This window comes from Tursiops truncatus, chromosome 17, assembly GCF_011762595.2.
Source record: "Tursiops truncatus isolate mTurTru1 chromosome 17, mTurTru1.mat.Y, whole genome shotgun sequence".
NCBI lineage: Eukaryota > Metazoa > Chordata > Mammalia > Artiodactyla > Delphinidae > Tursiops > Tursiops truncatus.
In genome coordinates, this window is record NC_047050.1 from 78,141,873 (window position 1) to 78,163,912 (window position 22,040).

The 22,040-nt window shown below is 51.7% G+C and overlaps 1 protein-coding gene across 19 annotated transcripts in view; it reads right to left on the reverse strand.

The window, feature by feature from the left end:
- The window catches only part of ARHGAP39 (Rho GTPase activating protein 39), a 73,649-nt gene that overhangs the window by 28,356 nt on the left and 23,253 nt on the right, over positions 1-22,040 (reverse strand). For 16 of the 19 annotated variants that reach the window (XR_004522937.2, XR_004522935.2, XR_004522936.2 and 13 more), the window contains exons 2-3: positions 10,325-10,487; positions 3,984-4,418 (exon numbers count right to left, since the gene is read on the reverse strand). Coding sequence is in view for 14 of the 19 variants with exons in the window: in XM_033843329.2 (XP_033699220.1) it covers positions 3,984-4,418; positions 10,325-10,404 (515 nt within the window). In the remaining 5 variants the exon portion in view is untranslated. Of the gene's footprint in view, positions 1-3,983; positions 4,419-10,324; positions 10,488-13,535; positions 13,961-22,040 lie in introns of all 19 variants that reach the window. The other 3 variants (XM_033843323.2, XM_033843328.2, XM_073794293.1) reach the window with 3 other exon arrangements.

Here is a 22,040-nt window from a genome sequence, read left to right on the forward strand (position 1 = left end):
GGACGATGCAGGAAGAAGGATGACAGGAAGAGCCTGGGCCTGGAGGATACGAGGATGGTAAACCACATCCTCTCGCCGTATCAGGGATCCCCAGGAAGCACCCCCGCAACCATCCCGCCAGACCAAGGACAGGTGATGGAATGGGTGAAGCATGACCCTAACCCTACAGGTTACTGATGAGAAACACACCTAAAGCGCATGGGAAAGGACTGCCGTTCAGAGGCAAATACTAACCACGGAGAAACTGGCCGACGTCAGTTCCAAAGCACACTTCAAGGCAAAAAACATCAGCAGGTAGACAACGTAACGACAAAGGAAAAAAGCATCAGGACACCTAACTGCAAATCCATATGCAGCCGGCCCACAGCTTCCACACACAGGCAGCAGCAATGCGAGACAGGAAGGAGGGACAGACCAGTTCCACCGTGTGGGGAGACTTTACCTCTCAGAATCGATACATCAGGTAGACAAAAAATTAGTAAGAAACTCAATTGACACAATTAACAGATTTGACCTAACAAACACACAGAGAACTCTGGACCTAACAGAGAACAGAAATTTTTGAAGTAGTCCCGAAATCATTTATAAAAATTCAGGATTTAGGCTACAAAGCAAGTCTCAAAAAAAAAAAATCATGCTTTCTGGCCAAAATGAAATTAAGTTCACAATCAAGAACAAGAATGGAGAGTAACTTACAGTTTTGGAAATTAAGACATTTCTAAATTACAAACGAGTCAAAAAAGCAATCATAATTAAAAGTAGAAAATATTTAAAATTGAACAATGAAAATTCTACATACCAAGAGTTGTGTAATAAAACTAAAGTAGTATGCTGAGGGAAGCATGACTTCAAAAGTCCATTTCAGAAGAAACAGTGGAAATAGATGAGTTAGGTTTCCAACAATGAGTTAGTAAAAGACTGAGAAAAAAATGTCCAACAAATAGAAGAGCAGTGACATAAAAGAGGCTCTTGAGAGCCGGAGCGGGTTCTCTGAGAAGACTGAGCACGTGGAAATCCTCCAGGAACCGGCACAAGGCACGGCAGCAGGAGCGAAGGGCCTGTGTGGACAAACGTCCACGAAGGAAGGGGCAGCACCAGGGCAGCCTATGCCAACGTGTCTGTGACTTAGATCAGCAGGCCTCCATAAAATAGGATTTCAGACAGTAAATGCCTGAACATTCCTGCAAGCAGTAAAGAACAGAAACCAGTAGTTAAAACTCCATCCACACAGGTCACAGGCCTGGCTGGTGAGCAGGTGCTCTTTGCCAGACACTCTAGCAACAGACAACGTTTCAGAGGAAACACTCCCACTGTTGATAAAAAGCCAGGACACACAGAACAAGGAGAAAAGTATAGGCCATTTTCACTTATCAACATGGAAAAAAATCCTAAATAAAATATTCGCCACCTGAATCTATTTTAAAAATTACACAGAGTATCCCAGGAACACATGAGAGAGACGACTGTTTAAAAATGCTGATTGTAGTAGTGCCCGGGGCCGCTGAAGCCAGCACCACAAAGCGGGCATCTTAGAAGAACAGACATTCACTCTCTCACGGTCCTGGAGGCTGGAAGCCCAGGATCAAGGTGCCAACAGGGCCGGCTCCTCCTGGATGCTTGGAGGGAGTCTGCTCAGGCCCCCATCCAGCTTCCGGTGGGGCCAGCCATCCTTGGCGTCCCTCGGCTTGCGGCCACAGGGCTCCAGCCTCTGCCTCGGCCGTCAGGGTACTGTCCTGTGCATCTCTGTCTTCTTGCAAGGACGCCAGTCCTGCGGGACTAGAGCCCTGCCCACTCCAGGGTGGCCCCATCTCAGCTTAACTAATGATGTCTGCAGCAGCCCTGTTTCTCCATAAGGCCACATTCACAGGTGCTGAGAATTAGGACTTCAGCATATCTCTTGGGGGACAAAATTCAACCCACAATAGACTAAGAAAATGTACTGGATGAGGTTCCACATCCATTCATGCTACAAAGCCTAATGAAATGATAGAAAGGGACGCCACCGCCTGAGGCCAGCGTCACGCAGCCTGAGGCCAGCGTCACAGCGCTACACGGACAGCAGGCCAGCAGCCTGAGCGCAGGGACAAGCCCTCCCTGGTTCATCCTCACTGTGAAAGTGCTGGCCAGCTTGGGACAGCTGGCCAGTGTCACAGGCAACCCAGGAGACAGACGGTGAACACTACTGAAACTAACGAGAGTGCAGCAAAAGTGTAAAAACAGGACTGACAAAAATTCTCGTCTGTGTACCAGTAACGATCATATGACTTTATATGGTACCTAAAAATAAACCTTAAAAACATATGCAAGTCCTTTGTGGAAAAAAGTGTAAAATGCACCACCATCATCTATGGGATAAGGAGACATAATCAAGGTGCCTACTCCCCACAAATGCAACACAATTCGAATCCATGTCCGAACAGGGCTTCCTGTGGGAACCCGATCCCAAGCCGCCCCATGATCCGAGTCACCACGCTGCACCCAGGACGCTTTTGGAAAGAAGACGCTCCCACCCACAGAGAGCGGGCGTGGGTGCTGGACACGTTGGTCAACAGAATCCTAAGGAGTCCCGTCCCTTCACCTGACTGCAAGGATGAGCCGGCACCCACCACAACCCAAGGCAAACGGGAGGGTATCTGAGCCCAAAGGCTGTCAGATCTGCGGGGCGGGAGGAAGCAGCCCGCCTGAGCTCCATGAGGACACCAGAAGGGCGAAGGCTGCTTTTAAAACTCAGCCGTTGGCTTCCTCCTTGGGGCTCATCCCGGGCTCTGCCTCCTGAGGACAGCTCCCAAACAGCCTGTCAGCCCGCTCAGGCCACCTGCCCCAGGCCTCAGGCTCTGGCCCGAGCCCAGTGTGTGTCCAGCACCCACGCTGACCTGCCCCCACGCGTGTCCGGCTCCCCGTGCTGTACGGGAGCAGCACGGTCAGTCTCGAGTCCCAGCACGTCCGCCTCTGCCGTCTGCCCCCTGCACCCTTGGCACACGACGCCACCGTCCCTGGCCTGGCACGTCATTCTCCAAGAAGCAAATGGACCCACCGTGTAAGTCGGCTTTCGACTGCTTTGTGATTTCCACCGTCCCCAAGTGAAACCCAGCCTGCCCAGCCCCTTTCCCGCCACCCGTCCCCGCCCAGCCTCCAACTCCAGATCCTCCCTGGCTTCTTTCTGGTAACTTCCAGCCTGTTTGTTTTCTCCAGGGCACGTGTCATCCGGCCATTCCTTCTGGACTTGGTCCCTTGAGAGCTGGGCCCTGGGGTTGACTCTGGGGCCTGGGGCAGGGTCTGCTGAGTGCCAGCTCTGGGGTACAGGCACTCAGGGTTCAGCCTCTGGGGGATGGGTACTCGGGGTTCAGGCTCTGGGGTATGGGCACTTGGGGTGGGCCACAAGAGCTGGGGGGAGATGTCCAGATGTGCGAGGCCAGCGGGAGGTGGAAGCCCTCACTGTTCTCCAGTCCAGGAGGGCAAACAGTCACCTCTGCACACAGCCACGGCGGCCGCTGGAGAGGGCAGACACTTCCTGGGCTCCGCCTCGCTGCCGACCACCTCAGTCCTTCCTTTGTAAAACGGGGGTGACCCCCTCACCTCCCTCCCAGGATGCTGGCGAGATCTGTCAAGCCTGGGCAGGGGTGCTCGGTGCCAGGTGGTACGGATCCCCACGGATCTGCGTCCCGAGACCAACAGGCTGGTCTGCCTGGGGAAGGCACCCCCTCCTCACGCGTACTCTGCGGGGCGGCTCTGGGGTCCCGAAGCCACGCTCGCACTTCCCCCCGCGGAAAGAACCAAGCAATTTCACAAGTGGCCAGGTAACCTCCAGCCCCGGGCAACAGGTCCGGAGAGCAGAGCAGAGCAGCCCTCGCTGCCTGCCGGGCTCCGCCCCCAGCGGGGGCAGGGAAGCGCGGCCCTTCCTCCCTGCACAGGGTCCCACCCCCAGGAGGCAGGCTGCTGCGGCCCCCGCGGCCCCTGCACCCCCCGCGTCCGGCCGGCCTCACCTGCCGCTCTCCTCCTTCACCGCCCCGAGCACGGCCTGCCGGCTGGCTCGCCCCAGACTCTCCTGCACCTTGTCGCCGGCATCCAGCTCGGGCTCCAGGGACGAGCTGGTGCTGCCGTCGTGGCTGACGCTGCTGCCCCTCCCAGGGCTGTTCTCAGCCGAGGCTCTGGGGGAGTCGGTGTTCTGCTTCAGGGTCTGCAGCTTGGCCAGGGGGATGATGTCGCAGTCCTGCGGCCGGTGCCACACCGTGCGCTGGGTGGTGGCGTTGTAGTAGTAGAAGCGCGACGTGTTGGGGTCGAAGAGCTCCCACCACTGGTTCTCGCTGGTGCGCTTGATGCGCACGCCGGCCGGCGGGTCCCACACGCACTCGCCCGTGACCAGGTTGGCGTACATGCGCTCGCGCGTGCGCGGCTCGATGATCTCCACCCACTCCAGCCTGGGGAGAGGGGCGGCAGCGTTAGGGTGCGAATATCCTGCCCATCGGGCCACCCGCCCTGCGTCCCGTGTCTGCAGAATGGCTCATCCAGCACCAGACCCGTCCTCGTATCTGCCTGCCTCAAAAGCAAGAAATCTTGTCACTTATAAAACCGACGCATACCTAAATTCCACCCACTTCTGATTTTCTACACGCTCATTAGAGCCCAGCCCTGGGAGTGCTGGGGGTCTTCCAACTGGCCCCTCTCTGCTGGCCCCACATTAGGGATGCCCTGGGTTCTGGCCCCCTGTCCTCAGAGGGCCTGGACCACATGCACTGCCCACACTCCTCCCAGCCAGGTGCCAGGTCCCTACAGGATGCCCTGGCTGCTCTTAGCAGCCGCCACTGCAGGCCACCACCACCCGTCCACCTGCAGCAGAAGCGGACTCCACCGTTACTGTGATGCCCCAGTCAAAAGCGGAGATGGTTCCCCCCAGAGGCCCCCCGAGCACCCCCCACCCCAAGGAGAGGGCTTCCATCCACGTAAGGCCTTTTTTTTTTAAAGAGTGTAAATTAAAGCTATTCAGAACAAGGCAATTATGATGCCGATGTGTTTGATTATCAGGGTGTGCTCCAGCTGACAAGGAGCATTTTTTATTCTGCTTCCAAGTTTCAACAAACAACAATCTTAAATGCCATTCACTGCTCTGCAGTGTGGATGCACCGTGTCCACTGTTCCTGGACTCTGTGATGGGCCTGGTCCTCACCACCACTGGGATGGTCAGGAGCTTCCAGGGCTTCGGAGAGAAGGGGAGGCACCCTGCTCCTTGCCCTCTGCTGAAGGCCCAGTGTTTCACTTGGGAGCCCGGGTGGGCTTTGGCAGAGGGCTGAGGGGGCAGCCCTTCTCTGAGGACCTCATCCTTCTCTGAGGACCTCATTCCTACTCTTTGAGGCCAGAAGTGCTCGGGGTGGGGAGGAGAGAAGGCACAGTCCTGCGGGCGATGAGCCCTGATCGCTTAGGATGTGCGCGCGCGCGGGCGCGCACACACACACACACACACACACGCCTGCCCCGCAGCAGCCCTGCAGGCTCTAGGGCCTCCTTCTGGGTCCACAGTCATTTCTGGAAGCCGGCTGAGCCAAGGCAGGCTAGCATAGTGGGCAGGGCACAGCAGCTCAATGGTGTGGAGCCACAGAGAGGGCAGGAGATGAGGAGGGAGCAGGAAAGAGGGAGAGCCCTGAGGAGCCTCAGGGCTGGAGGAGGAAGTGCGAAGTGGGCCCAGCCTGTGGGGCTTGGCTACGTCTGAGCGGCCTCCCCCCACCCCGGTCATCCAGCCAGCGAGCCCCCTCTCTCTCCGAGCTGCAGCCCTCCCGTCTCCCTCTACCTGCGGTCACTGGGCAGCTCTCAGTGGGGGAGAGCACTGGGGCTCCGTGCTTGCCCATGTGGGACCGCTGCCTAACCTGCCATCCTGTAGCGGGAGGAGCAGGGCTGGGTGGGCATCCTGGGATCAGACGGCTCAAGGGACAGAGGCCGTGAGGCGGTGTCCTAGACGTAGAGGACAGGAGGCAGACCTCGCGGCACTGAGTGGACCAGCCCCTGCCCTGCTTCTCTGCCTGGTGGGAGTGTGTGGCCCTCTCACACCCTCCTGTCTTCTCGCCCCCTCCTGCCTGGATCCCCACGGCCACCAGCTGGCCATTGTCCACACAGAAGACGGAGCAAACTTCTAACTTTGGGAACTGGGTACTTTTAACCAGGAAGCTGCGGCCGCCTGCACTGCCCTAGGATGGAAGGCACCGCCAGCGCAGCTCAGCGGGCACCCCGCATTCAGCCAGAGGATACGGGTGCCACCAGGTTTGGAAGCTGGCGGGCACTGCCCGAGGGTGCCCCCCACCCAGGGACGAAGGCGCCTGGAGACCAGGCCAGGAGCTGGGGGTCTTGCTCCCGTGAGGAAGGAAGCCCTGAGTTTCCGAGATTGCCCTCAGCTGACCGCCTGCTCTCCCCTTGGGCCGCGGCATGGGATCGGCTGGGACAAAAGGCAGACGCTACCCAAGGAAGGGCTGACCCAGCAGAGATGCTCAGAAAGCACTGGACTGAACACTCTGAGCCCCACGGAAGCGATAACGATTCTTATTTTTGCTCTAAATACGTTTTCAAATGAATTTAATGGCGATAATTCTCTCTGAATAAAGAAAAGCATCTGTTCCCTTTTCAGCGCATCCCTGTGTGCACGTGGGCAGGACCCCGCCTTTTCAGAAGAACGTTCTGGGTGCTCCCTACGGCACTGAACCAAGTCCCCCAGGGACCCAGGGGGCAGAGAATGTGCTGGAACCTGGAGCCTGGGGAGGGCCGGGAGCGAGCGGGGCCCGAGCAGACCCCATGGCAGGGAGGGGAGGGCAGACCTTGTCCCCGAGGTCGGTGCTGTCCACACCGAGCACCCGGTCAGTGGGGGCTGCAGAGCCTAAGGATGCTTGGTCCCCGGGCGCGTGACGGAGGAACGGTGCTGAAACCACTCTGGGGCTTCCCTGCCAGTAGGAAGGGTCGGGACCTGTGGGTGACAGACTGATCACAGTGACCCACCCACACCATCGATGGAGTTCGAGGGAGATTTATATGGCGACGATGTCTAACATGAATTGGGTAGGAAAGGATGAGCCATTTGGGGAAAGAGCCGGAAGATTCAAGATGACAGTGGTTTCCTGGGTGTGACGCCGGCCGCGGCCTCTCCCCGTGGGCCGGGCAGGCTGCGTGGACGACCTGCCTCTTTCCTCCAAGTCCTGGAGATGTTTGCTCGCAGACAATGACCTGTTCAAATACTTACTTCCGGGGAGAGCCTCACGAGTGCCAAGTATGTCCCAGGCAATCTGCCAGGTGAAAGGGAGGCGAGTGTGACCAAGCACAGCCCCTGCAGTGGGGATCCTGCAACAGGAGAGGCAGGACCGTTCACCAGGGAAGGGGCAGCCTCTCCAGCAAACGGTGCTGGAAGCTGAGGTCTCTGGGCAGGAGGGCCCCTAGCTCACGCCACACACAGGAAGCTCACGCCTAGCAGTGACTAAGAACCCAGAGGCACTAAAAAAAGATCAGTAAATTGGAAAGTAAAAGAGATTTGGTTTCTCTGGACACATTTGGTGAGAATATTAAATGTTTGCAAAATTACAGATAAAAGGTTCATATACTTAATACATAAATTTGAACAAGAAGAAAACAAATATACTATAGGAAAATGGGCGAAAGATAAGAACAGACAATTCTTAAAGTAAATAACATATGTGAAATGTCCCACTTCACCTGGCATCAGACATAAAACCCACGCCACACTGAGGCCCCCAGCCCCCGGGCACCACATCCAGGCCCGAGCCTTGTCCTGGGGGAGGCTGTGGGCAGACAGGGGCAGCGTGCAGGGCCCCACGGAGGGCACGTGAGGGCACGACATCTCCAGCCCAGCAACCCCTACCCCAATCTCCCCGAAGACACACCGCCAAGAAAACAAAATGACACAAGGACCAGGCGCTCACCGCAGCATCACTCCTAAGTGCACGCTAACTGGAAACACCTACACTGAACACGGGGCTGGTGGGCCACCACACCCAGGAGGCTGCAAAGGGGGCCACCTCTGGGGCCCGAGGTCCAGGGCACCCTTCCAAACAGACATAGGAGATAAACCAGAAAACCTCCTGCAAGAGGTAGGTGGGGGCACAGAGAAGGTCTGGGGGGGCCCTTCTCTGAATATAAATACCTTTTGAATAGTTTTGTCCTTTGAAAGCATGTTAAGGGTCTACATGTTTAAAAAGCAAAATTAGGGACTTCCCTGGCAGTCCAGGGGTTAAGACTCGGCGCTTGCACTGCCGGGGGCCGAGGTTCAATCCCTGGTTGGGGAACTAAGATCCCATAAGCCGAGTGGGCATGGCCAAAAACACCAAACCAAAACAAACCAAAACAAAATTAAATCAATAAGAATGGAAAGGGAGAGGAAAAAACCTCAAACTGAAACAAATGGACGCAACTGTATTTCGATGAACATCACAACCACAAGAGGGAGAAGCAAGCTAACCCGGTGTGAGCACAGGACCAGACCCCAACCCTGCTGCTGGGGGAAGGGTGCGTGTGGGCGTGGACTAAGTCCTGGACGTTCTTCTAGTATGTGTATGTATACACACACACACACAGACACACACACACGACTCTGTAGCAGAATGGGCAAGCGACTTTGAAACCATCTGGGACACACTGGCAGTTGAACAAACGAGTCATTGCACTGCGGCTCCTGGAAACAGGGCTCTCCTGGAGGAGGCGCAGGACGGTGGTACGGGAGGCGGCAAGAAAACGCCTCAGAAAAGGGCCGGCCGCGACCGGAGATGTCCACGCAAACTCAGCGCTTCTAGCCCTTCTGCTTAAAGGGTCAAGAAACGCACACGTCGCAGGAGCCACGAGCACACGCGCTGGTCCTTAGACCCTAGTCTTCCCTTGGGGAACGGGGCCCCTCAGAGAAACAGCTGACGGGGGGTGGGGGGAGGCAGCCCAGGATGCACCTGGAGCCCGGGGAAGCCACCAGGAATCACCAGGGCCAGCCTGGAGGAGTCTCACCAGCCCATCTGGTACAGCAGAGCACCAAGTCATGAAGTGCGGGATGAACGACAAACCACGGAAAGCAGAACGGACTTTGTGATTCCACACTGACAGGGATCCACAAGTGAACACAGCGATGGGGAGGAGGGGCTCTTGCTCCCGAGGGACAGGGGGCACCGGCCGGCCGGTGTGGACCGGGTGCCGTGGCTGGGAAGGCATCCAGCTCCGCACCCATCCCAGGAAGGCCCAGGTCGAGGAAGAAACGGTGGAAGCCCCGAAACTGGCGAGGAGCACGGCAGTGAGGCAAACAGCCACTGTCCCGAGAGCAGGTGGGCGGCAGGTGGCCGTGAACCTGCAGAAGGACACACTCTGCTCAGAAATCATCGGAAAAACCAACCCGAGTGCTCTATCTTTTTTTTTTTTTTTTTTTGCGGTACGTGGGCCTCTCACTGTTGTGGCCTCTCCCATCGTGGAGCACAGGCTCCGGACGCGCAGGCTCAGCGGCCCTGGCCCACGGGCCCAGCCGCTCTGCGGCATGTGGGATCTTCCCGGACCGGGGCACGAACCCGCGTCCCCCGCATCAGCAGGCGGACCCCCAACCACTGCGCCACCAGGGAAGCCCCCGAGTGCTCTATCTTAACAAGGGTGGCTTCCCTGAAAAAGTGTCTATGTCGCAAAAGGCAGAGGAAGGAAGTGGAAATCTTCCAGGTTACAAAACACAAAGGAGACGTGCAGCAGACTCGGGGTAAGCGGCGCTGGAGGGGCCGGAAATGCCACGAAGGACGGCAAGGAGCCAGCGGCCAAAGCCGGACCAGGCGGTACAGGAGGCGGGTGCTTCCCATCGCACAGATTTACGCATGGCGCCTCCTGTCCCGGGAGATGTGAGCAAACACGGGGCTGGATGTGCGTGTCCCCCCAGATGACTCAGAACAGTGCTGTTTGTGGAAGGAGCAGCGGCCGCACGGCGGCACAGAGCATGAATCTGGGTAAGGGGACCTGATGCTCAGAGCACTCTTCCTGTTCGTGCAACTTGTGGAATTATTCCCAAACAAAGCCATAAATTAGAAAAACGCAAGTGATCATCTGTGGCCACCTGCCTCCGCGTGGATGCCCAGAGGGCGCCTAAGGGGCTGGGCCCAGCTGAGGGCTGGCAGGGTGTCCACTGCCTGAGGAGAAGCCCTCCCTGCTCTGCAGCCCGTTGGCGACAGGAGGTGGGGCTCCCCGGGGAAGCCAGATTCAGAAGGCAGCACACAGCTCCTCGTGGAGGAGAGTGGGGCCAGGCCGCGTAAGCAGGCAGGACAGCACTGACAAGCCGAGGAAAAGCCTCCTGCTTCGCTGGCCCCCGGTAAGTCAGCCTCCTTACCTCGTGCTAGATCCTGAAAGCCGAGGCTCCTGCAGGCCAGCATGATGGCTCTCGCATTCGTAGTCCTGCGTCTGGGACATCGCAGCCTTTTCCTGAGGACCCAGGTGGACGGATGTCAGCAGGTCAGTGGGATGCCCTCAGCAGCAGTCGGGAAGGCACCGCCCTGAGAGCAGAAGCCACATTATCACGCCTTTGGGTATTTGGCGAAACAGTAACTCCCAGCCTGGCCCCTCATGGCCCAGGTCGCCGGCGAGAATGAGGCACACTCCTGCCTGAGCTGGTTTCTGAGCTTCCCGCGCCCGACCCTGAACCCCAGCCGGGATCCGGCCCCTGCCCAGCCCCCGCGGAGGGCATCCAGACCCCCTCGCCAGCTGGCCCTAGGCAAGCTGCCTGCCCCCTCTGAGAGCAGTGTTCTCGCCTGGTAAACAGGGACGGCACTACCCACCTGGCGCTACCGTGTCCACAAGCGAGAGGCACATGGCACGCCCTGGACTGGGCAACACTCAAGGGTGACCTATGCACACGCAAGGCCCCCAGATTTAGGACAGAGGGGGCTGTTCAAAAACGGTGCTGCATTGACACGATTTACACATGGGAAACAATGAACCTTGACCCCTACCTCATCCAATACATTAAACTCAATTCTAGGTAAACCGATGCTCTGAACATTAAAAGTAAGACAGTAAGACTTTTAGAAAAAACGTAGAAGAAAATCTTTGTGGTTTTAGAGTAGGTGCACATAATCAGACACAAAGAGTCACTAACCACAAAAGAAACATTAACAAATTGGACTATAATATTAAGAACCTCTGCTTATAAATTTTTACCATTATGAATATTACTCAGCCATAAAAAAGAATGAAATAATGCCATTTGCAGCAACATGGATGGACCTAGATAGAGGTTTTCATACTAAGCGAAGTAAGTCAGAAAGAGAAAGACGAATACCATATGATATTACTTGTATGTGGAATCTAAAATACGACACAAATGAACTTATTTACGAAACAGAAACAGACTCACAGACATAGAGAACAGACTTGTGTTGGCAAAGGGGGTGGGGTGGGGGAGGGAAGGACTGGGAGTTTGGGATGAGCAGATGCAAACTAGTATATAATGAATGGACAAACAACAAGGTCCTACTGTAGAGCACAGGGAACTATATTCAATATCCTGAGATAAACCATAATGGAAAAGAATATGAAAAAGAATATATATATATGTATAACTGAATCACTTTGCTGTACAGCAGAAATTAACACAGCATTGTAAATCAACTATACTTCGATAATTTTTTGTTGTTTTTTTTTTGTGGTAAGCAGGCCTCTCACTGCTGTGGCCTCTCCCGTTGCGGAGCACAGGCTCTGGACGCGCAGGCTCAGCGGCCATGGCTCACGGGCCCAGCCGCTCCGTGGCATGTGGGATCCTCCCGGCGGGGCACGAACCCGTGTCCCCTGCATCGGCAGGCGGACTCTCAACCACTGCGCCACCAGGGAAGACGAATAAAATTTTTAAAAATAAATTTTTTCCATTACAAGAAAAAAGACAAATGCAGGGTAGGAGATATTTGATGCATAGAATATGTATAATACATTACATAAATGTGTGTACATGGTCTGATCTGACAAAGGACTATTTCCAGAACATATAAAAGATTCCTAGAAATAAACAAGAAAGAACCACAATCAATAGAAAAAAGGACAAAAGACTTGAAAGCACACTTACCAACAACAAAAATCTAAATGACTAATAAACACACAGAAGTGTGCTCCACCTCATTAGTCATCGGGAAATGCTAATTAAAAGCATAATGGGACACTAGCGTGCCCACCAGAATGGCTAGCATGGAAAAGTAAACCTACCCCACGCTGGCCAGAGTGTGGAGGCTCACCGGCTGCAGGGCGCAGGTTAACACCCTCCAACCGGGTTGGCAGCACTTCCTAGGCTGCACGTACCCCGAGGCCCTGTCATCCAGGGCTGCCGGGGCCAGCAGAGGCCACATGGCCGCTCACCAAGGCCTGCACATGGCATTCCCAGCAGCCGCAACGGGAAACTGCCACATGTCCATCACAGCAGAAACGGCACACGGGAGTTGCCCCCCACAACCTGGGTGTGGCTCCGGGGGCGTGAGAGACAGGAGCCTGACACACTGGAGTCACCAGCACAATCCCCTTACGTATGTTCAGGCACACGAGCCTCTGCGGGCGCATCAGAAGCAGCCGCCTCTATGCCAGGTAGTGACAGGTGGGCCCAAGGGGCAGGGCCACCGTTGAGCATGTGTTGGTTTATAAAAGCTCTCAGAGGGACTTCCCTGGTGGTCCAGTGGTAAAGAATCCGCCTTCCAATGCAGGTGATGCAGGTTCGATTCCTGGTCAGAGAACTAAGATCCCACATGCCATGGGGCAACTAAGCTCGCACGCCTCAACTAGAGAGCCTGCATGCTGCAAACTACAGAGCCCACGCACTCTGGAACCCACACGCCACAACTACAGAGCCCACATGCCCTGGAGCCCGCATGCCACAACTAGAGAAGGGAAAAACCTGCACGCCACGACTAGAGAAGAGAGAAGCCTGTGCGCCGCAACAAAAGATCCCACATGCCGCAACTAAGACCCGATAAATTAATTCAAAAAAAAAAAAGCTCTTGGAGTTTCATGCCATCGCTTTCACACCTTCTTGTACACAAGCCTCACTTCAGTAAAACGTCTGAAGAACTGCGGAGCAGCGGCAGCGCAGCAGGGGACACCTGCCCCTTGCTCCGTCCTCACCCCAGCTGCTCTCGGGACGAGGCCCTCTCTGGAAGAGGCCGGTCCACAGATCCTATCTGTGCTAATCAAGGCGGGGAGAAAGCAGGTTCAGGGCACGGGAACACAGCCAGCCAGGGGCCCAGGGGCAAGGGACGCTGCTGGCCAATCAGACACTTTCTCTAAGGCCCAGAAGGACTGTGACGCCCCGTCCCACCCGACTCCACTCAGTTCCTGGGCTGGAGAACAGGCTCCCAGCCGCCTCCTTCCTACCACTGGAATGTCCACACAACTACTAGGAATGCTTAAGACACACAACTACCAGGAATGCCATTTTTAAAAAATGAAACAAGTCTTTCTAATTGTCTAACAGAAAATAGGTGACCTTCTTTTATGGCTTCAACATTAAAAAAAAAAATCAAAACAGCACTGTTAGTGAAATTTTGGAAAAAGTAAAAGGTACCTACCATAACCTGAGAACAACTCAAATCAATGTCTTCAACCTGTGCACCTCCTTTCACTCATCTGCCATCCTTCCCGGCTGGTCCAGAGCAGCAAGGCTACCACCTCCAGTGCATCTGGCTGCCCTCCTCGTTTCAGTGCCAGCTAAGGCATCACCTCCTCCAGAAAGCCTTCTCCAATCTGGGACAGACACCTCATCTTGGTGACCCAAATGCCCTGGGTCTGAAATCAGGTAGTGTTGCCCTCCAACTTTGCTCTTCATTTTTGAAGTTGTTTTAATTATTCTAGGTCCTCTGCATTTCCATATGAATTTCAGAATCAGCTTCTCAGTTTCTCCAGAATAGGCTGCTATGATTTTGCTTGCAGTTGCATTGAATCTACCCATCAACATGAAGAAAACTAACATCGTAACAATTCTGAGTCTTCAAATCTGTGAACAGGGCATATCTCTCCATTAGTTACTAGTTTCTCTCAGCAATGTTTTGTAGGTTTTTTTTTTAGTGCAGAGATCTTGTACACATCTAGTCAAATTTACCTGTATTTCATATTTTGGACACTGACAAAATATAAAACAATTTCCAATTGTTCGTTACTAGTACAGAAGTATATCATTTGGTTGTGCATATTGGTAACCTTGCTAAACTCACTCATTAGCTCTAATTGTGCCCTCCCTCTCAAAAATTTCATTAGAATTTCTACATAGATGATCATGTCAATGGTGAACACAGACAATCTTACTTCTTCCTTTCCAATATGGATCGTTTTCTTTTTCTTCCTTCCCTGCCCTGGCTAGAACCTCCGCCAAGATGCTGACTAGGATGGGTAAGAGCAGACACAGTTGCCTCATTCCTGATCTCAGGGGAAGCAGCCAGCGTATCATTATTAAGTATGATGTTGGACTTCCCTGGTGGCGCAGTGATTAAGAATCCGCCTGCCAATGCAGAGGACACGGGTTCTAGCCCTGGTCCAGAAAGATCCCACATGCCGCAGAGCAGCTAAGCCCATGCGCCACAACTACTGAGCCTGTGCTCTAGAGCCCGTGTGCCCCAACTACTGAAGCCCGCACGCCTAGAGCCCGTGCTCCGCAACAAGAGAAGCCACCGCAATGAGAAGCCCGCACACAGCAACGAAGAGTAGCCCCCACTCGCTGCAACTAGAGAAAAGCCCATGCGCAGCAATGACGACCCAACGCAGCTAAAAATAAAACTTAATTAATTTATTTTATTTTAAAAAAAGTATGATGTTAACTGCAGATGTTTCATAAATGTCCTGTGTTGGGTTGAAGAAATTTCCTTGAATTCCTACTTTGCGGGGTTTTTTAAAAATCAGAAATGGATGTTGGATTTTGTAAATCGTTTTTACCATGTGTATTGAAATGATCACATGATTTTTCTTTTTTGGTTTCAGAATAGTTGAATTCCATTGATTAACTTTCTAATGTTAAACCAACCCTGTATTCCTTGGACAAATCCCAGTTGGTCAGGATATATTATCACTTTCATATATTGGTGTATCACGTATATATATTGTATATATTATATATTCTTAACAAAATAAAATTTTGTTAAGAATTTCTGCGTCTATGTTCATATGTACTTTATTCTTCTTGTGATGTCTGTCTGGTTTTGGTATCAAGATAATACTGGCAAAATAAAATGATTTGAGAAATATTCCCTCCTCTCAATTTTCTGGGAGAGTCTGTGCAGAATTGCTATTATTTCTTCCTCAAATGTTTGGCAGAATACACCAGTGAAGCTATCTGGGCATGCATTTTTTTGAGTGAGCTTTCGTGGGTTTTGTCTTTCAACGAATTTGTCCCCTTCATATAAGCTGTTGAATTTATTGGCATAAAGTTCTTATAGTATTCCTGTATTATCTTTTTAAGATCAATAGAATCTGTAGTGATGCCATCTCTTTTGCTCCTGATATAGGTAATTTATGTCTTTTCACTCTTTTACCTAATCAGTTTGGTCAAAAGCTTGTCAATTTTACTGACCTTGTTTAAAAAAAGGCAGTTTTTCACTTTATCAGTTTTCTCTATTATTTTTCTGCTTTGATTAATTTCCGCTTCGATCTGTTACTGCCTTTCTTTGCATTCTTTTGGATTTAATTTGCTCTTTTTCTAATTTAAGGTAGAAGTTGAGTTCAGTGATTTGCGACCTTTTAAAATTTTAATCCAATTTAGGCATCTAGTGTTATAAAATTTCCTTTAGAGGACAGCTATCACGATATCCCACAAATTTTGATATGCTATATTTTCATTTTCACCCAGTTCAAAAGCTGTCTCATTTCCCTTTTGATTTCTCCTTTGACTTGTGGATTATACAGAAGTATGTTATTTACTTTCCCAATAGCTGGTGATTTTCCAGATTTTTAAAAAAATATTTATTTATTTGGTTGCGCTGGGTCTTAGTTGCAGCAGGCGGGCTCCTTAGTTGTGGCACACGAACTCTTAGTTGCGGCATGCATGTGGGATCTAGTTCCCTGACCAGGGATCGAACCAAGGCCCCCTACATTGGGAGCATGGAGTCTTATCCACTGTGCCACCAGGGAAGGCCCAGATATTTTTATAGTTTCTAATTTAGTACCGTTTTTGTCAAAAATGTTATGGTGCAGAAAAATGGTCTATCTTGGTAAATATTTCATATGCACTGGAAAAAACATGCTGTTGGGTGGAATGCTCTATATATGTCAATCACATCAACTTGGTTGATTGTGCCAACACTAATTTCCTGTCTACCTGTTCATCAGTTACTGAGGAAAGGGTACTGAGAGCTCCAACTACAATTGTGGCTTTGCTTATTTCTTTTTGCAGTTCTCTAAGTTTTTGCTTCACATGTTTCATAGCTCTGTTATTAAGTACATAAAATGTATAGTATCTTCTTGAGGAATTAACCTCTTTGTCATTATGAAATATCTTTACCTGGTAGTTTTCTTTGCTCTGGAATGAGTACATTTGATATTATTACAGCAGGTCCAGCTTTCTTTCCATTAGCATTAGAATTGTATCTCTTTTGCCTTTCTTTTACTAACCGATTTGTCTCTTGATATTTAAAGTGGGTTTATTGGGTAAGCCAGCATATAATTGGGTCATGCTTTTTTATGCAATCTGACAATTTCTGTTGTTCAATTGGGGTGTTTAAACCATCTATATTTGTGATTGTTGACAAGGTTATGTTGAAATCTACCCTCGTTTCCTGTTTTTGATTTCTCCCTTCTGTTCTTTGTTCCCCCTTTTCCTTCTTTTGAATTATTTTATGTGATTCCATTTTTCTGCCTTCTTTTGAATTACTTTATGTGATTCCATTTTATCTCCACTGTTGACTTATCAGCTGTATGTAATTCATTGTTTTGCTATTTTAGCAGCTGCTTCTGGGTTTGTAGCATCCATATTTAATTGATCATAGTCTGCCTTCAAGTGAAATTATATTTCTTCAAGCATATGAGTTTGCCATTTCTCCTGGATTTTGTGCCATTTTTGTCATACATTTTATTCTATTTATGTTACAATCCCCCAACTCTGCTAAACTGTTATTATTTTTAGTTAGATAATTGCGTTTTAAAGAGATGCCATTTAAAGAGAATTAAATAATAAGAAAGTGTCATATATTTAGTCATGTAGGTGCGTTTCCAGGACTCTCCATTCTTTCACATAGATCCAGATTTCCATCTGGTTTCATTTTCCTGCAGCCTGAAGAATTTCCTATAACATTTCTTGCTGTGAAGGTCTTTCAGCTTTTGTATGTTTGAAGTATCTTTATTTCACCTTCGTTTTAGAGATATTTGCCCCGGTGTCGGCTCCTAGGCTGACAGTTTTCATTCAGCACTTGCACACGGTGCTCCACTGTCTCCTCATTTGCATTGTTTCCAAAGAGAAATCTGCCATCGTCCGTATCTTTGTTCCTCTGTGTGTAATTATGTCTTTTTTTCTGGCTGCTTTTTTTTTTTTTTTTTTGTGGTACGCGGGCCTCTCACTGTTGTGGCCTCTCCCGTTGCGGAGCACAGGCTACAGATGCGCAGGCTCAGCAGCCATGGCTCACGGGCCCAGCCGCTCCGCGGCACGTGGCATTTTCCCGGACCGGGGCACGAACCCGTGTCCCCTGCATCGGCAGGCGGACTCTCAACCACTGCTCCACCAGGGAAGCCCTTTCTGGCTGCTTTTAAGACCTTTCTCTCCATCACTGACTTGGAGCAATTTGATTATGATGTGTCTGTGCATGTTCCTTGTGCTCAGAGTTTAAGATCGTTTGATCTAGGTTTATAGTTTTCATAAAACTTGGAGGCTTTTTGGCTATCATTTCTTCAAGTAGTTTTTCTGTCCCTCCCTCCCTCTTTGGGAACTCCAATTACACAAATCGCAGCCTCTGCCCACTGCCCCTCAGCTCAGTCAGGCTCGTTTTTTGCGTTGTTTACTTAGTACTTTTCCTCTCCTTGTTTTAGTTCGGATACTTCTTACTGCTTTGTCTTCACGTTCACTAATCTTTTCTTCTGCCACATCTAAGCTGCTGTTAATCCCATCCAGTGTGTTTTGCACTCAGACAGTTTAGTGTCAAACCTAGAAGTTTAGTTTGGATCTTTAGTTCAGTGTCTTTACTTCACCAGGTCTCTACTTAAAGTCTCGAATATTTCCTTGAGCTTTCTGAACATATGGAATGTAGCTACAATAACTGCTGTAATGACCTCGTCTGCTAAATCTAACATCTGAGTCAGTTTTGCATCCGTTTCAACTGAATTTTCACTGCCTAATGAGTTGTATTTTCCTGTTTCTTTCTATGCCTGGTAACTTTGATTGGATGCCAGACACTGTGAATTTTACCCTTTTGTAAGCTGTATATTTTTGTATTCCTATAAATATTTTTGAGCTTTGTTTGGGGATACAGTTACTTGGAAACAGTGTGAAACTTTTGGTTCTTGTTTCTAAGATTGTTCAGGGGCGCAGAGCAGCATTTATTCCAGGGCTAGCCGTTCTCCACTCAGTAGCCTGCCCAGTGCCCTGTGAATTATGAAGGTTTTCAGTCTGCCTGAAGACAAGGCACTCTTCACAGTGTTGTGACAGCTCTGGGTACTGTTCCCCTTAATCCTTCTGAGTGACTCTTTCCCTGGCCTCTGGTGGTTTCCCCACACCCAAACACTGATCAACACTCTGCTGGAAACTACGAGAGACCCTCTGCACATCTCCAAGTTCTCTCTGTTTGCGGCTCTCTGCTCTCTGGTGCTCTTGCCTGCAAACTCTAGTCCCCTTAGTTGCCCTGGACTCTAAGCTCCAGCTCCTTTATGGAGGGAATCTGCCAGGCTCTGCATCCTTACACCTCCCTGAATGCCGTAAGAGCTGCAGAAACCATCAGGCTCATCTTGTTTGATTCTCATCCCGTAAGCATCACTCTACTTTGTTGCCTCATACCCAAAGTTTAGAAAACCAAGGTTTCACAACTATTGCCCAGTTGTTTTTTTTTTTGCAGTACATGGGCCTCTCACTGTCGCGGCCTCTCCCGTTGCGGAGCACAGGCTCCGGACGCGCAGGCTCAGCGGCCATGGCTCACGGGCCCAGCCGCTCCGCGGCATGTGGGATCTTCCCGGACCGGGGCACGAACCCGTGTCCCCTGCATCGGCAGGCGGACTCTCAACCACTGCGCCGCCAGGGGAGCCGCCCAGCTTTTTATTAGTTTCGAGTGGGAGGGCTAATCTGATCCCTGTTGCTCCACCTTGTGTGCAGGTGGATTGTAGTATAGTCACACACACAAGTCATTGTAACTGTGATATGCCGTCTGTCTCCCCACTAGAGGGTGAGGGGAAGCTCCTTGAGGGCAGAGACGATGTTTGTTTTGTTATATCCTTGATACACAGTAACCAATCAAACATTTACTGAATAAACCCACTCCTTAATCACCTGGAATTCATTTTGGCACACTGTACAATTAAGGACCTCAAATGTTTGTTCTGTTACATACTGTATGACTCCAAGTATTAAGACAGTTTGGACAAGGCAAAACTATATTGCTGGTAAAAAGATCATGGATGCCAGTGGTTCAGGAGGGAGGATGGTTGAATGGGGGAACACAGGGGATCTTCTACGGTGGCAGAACGGTTCTGTGTAATACCGCCACTGTGGATACCTGACGATATGCATTTCTCAAACCCAAAGAACTTTACAGCAAAAAGAGTGAACCTCAATGTACACAAATTTAAAAGAAAATAATTCAGGAAGTCAGAAGTTCTCAGGATGGGGCTTCCCTGGTGGCGCAGTAGATAAGAATCTGCCTGCCAATGCAAGGGAACACAGGTTCAAGCCCTGGTCCGGGAAGATGCCACAAGCCGCAGAGCAACTAAGCCTGTGCGCCACAACTACTGAGCCTGAGCTCTGGAGCCTGCAAGCCACAACTACTGAGCCCACGTGCCACAGCTACTGAAGCCCGCGCACCTAGAGCCCGTGCTCCGCAACAAGAGAAGCCACCGCAATGAGAAGTCCGCGCACAGCAACGAAGTGTAGTCCCCGCTTGCCGCAACTAGAGAAAGCCCGCGCACAGCAACGAAGACCCAATGCAGCCAAAACTAAATAAATTAAATAAATAAATAAATAAATAAATAAAGATGATCCTGGAGGATCTCGTAGAGTCAGAAAGTAAGGAAGACAAGACAAAAACAAAACCCCACGATGAAGGGGTCTGCCAAAGGGACAATGGCGCTAAATAAAAGAGCTCCCAATGACCAAAGCTGGAACATTTGGAGGGAAAAAAAAAGTCATCCCATTATACTTTATAACTTTTATAAAGTATAAAAGGATATCCCTAAGTCCATACTGATATAAATAAATGACCAAATAAGGAAGTAAAATGGGGAGAAGAGACAAATATCCCCTGCAAACACCAATCTATGCAGACGCTCGGCCCTTACGGACCCTCCCCCCGCGGGTGCCCCAGCCCGGCCCGGCCCGGGGAGCTCCTGGAGGGCCCCCCTCACCCGCCTGTGCACAGCCCACCCCCCCAACCTGAGCAGAGGGCGGCGGTCCATGCTTTACAGAGGGTTCCGTTTGGGCACCAGGTCCTGGGCCGTGCCGCCCAGTTCTTCCCAAACATGACTCTCAAGGTGCAAAGCCAGCCCCTCCACCCCAGGGGGTCTTGTGCACCCCCTGGACGCCCCGCTGCCCGGCGCCTTGCAGCCCCTGACCATCGTCCAACTGTCTTCCATCTGCTCCTCTCTGTGCCGCACGGCATGTTCTCTGCAAGCAGCTGTCCTGGGGACTTGCTCTCCCCGCTGTCTGCCGTTACTCATGGGGCTCTCACGTCTCTCTCAGCCCTTGTCCCCCAGCTCCTTTCTCAGCTCTGCCAGTGCCCTCTCCCCGCATCCTGTCCCCCGGAGCCTCCTCCTCCTGTGCATAGCTGAGCTCCGCTCCTGTCCCCGGGGCTGCCTTCTCCTCCTTCCAGTGTCTACATGAGGGTCCCACGCTGGCTCCCGATCACTGCTCATCTATAAGTGAGGGCAGGGACAGGACTGAGCCGGGGAGCTCCCACCGGCTGTGTGGCTCCAGGATGCTCGACTGCCGAGTTTCCTCACAGGTTCTGCTCTGGAAATGAGTTTCTGGTCTTAGGACATTTTTTGGTTGCAAGTGACGGAAACCCAACTCAAACTTAAGACAGAGCAGCTGGCGCCCGTGCCCAGTAGGGCTGTCCGGTTTCTAGGAAGCCCCAGGCCGCTCTCCCCTATACTCTCTGCTCAGGCTGGCTCTCTCAAGAGCCATACAGCGACACCCCCAAACACGGCCAGAAGTTTCTTCCCTCTGGCTCTAGCAAGAGTCTCCTGGCTTCTGAGTGAGCACTGGGACCTCAGCCTTGACGGGTGCTGTGCGGGGGCAGGTGGGAAGGCGGCTCCATGGGCATCCGAAGGCCCTCCTGCAAAAGCTCCTTCGGGTGACTGTCTGCCTGCCTGCCTGCCAGGGGACCCACTGGGAGGCCTCTTAGCCCCCACAGTACGGGGGACACGGCCCAAGGCACTGCCAGAGGCCGGCATGTCCACAGGGAGTGCCGTTTCCCCTCTCTTCTTCCCCATCTCACCGCTTAAGAGTCTGGATCTTGTAGGAAATGCGGCTGGAGCACCTGGGCCCTCCTCCTTCGGCTCCTCTCTCACCGGACGCCCACCCACATCCGGTTTACCCCAAGGCCCACCCAAACCACAGACCCCATTCTGCCAAGTAAATGTCGCCAACGGTGCCCCAGAATCCTCTTTGTTGGGCGAAAACTCAGCCCCCTCGAGGCTCTGGCTTTCGCTCCTCTTCCCTGTCTGGCCGACACCCTCCTCTGGCTGTGGCTGTTCCTTAGATTCACTGCAGATGAAATCCTGTTCCCTATTTCTCATTCTTTTTGTCCATTTCAGTGAGTTTCAGGGAGGAAAGAAGAACAAACAAGCCTCTACTCAGCCATCATTTCCAGAAGGCCTATGTTCCATTCTCCAGGCTGTTTTTAATACGTTTTCCAAGTTCTGAACAATGAGCCCATCTCAGTTTCATGTGGGCTGGC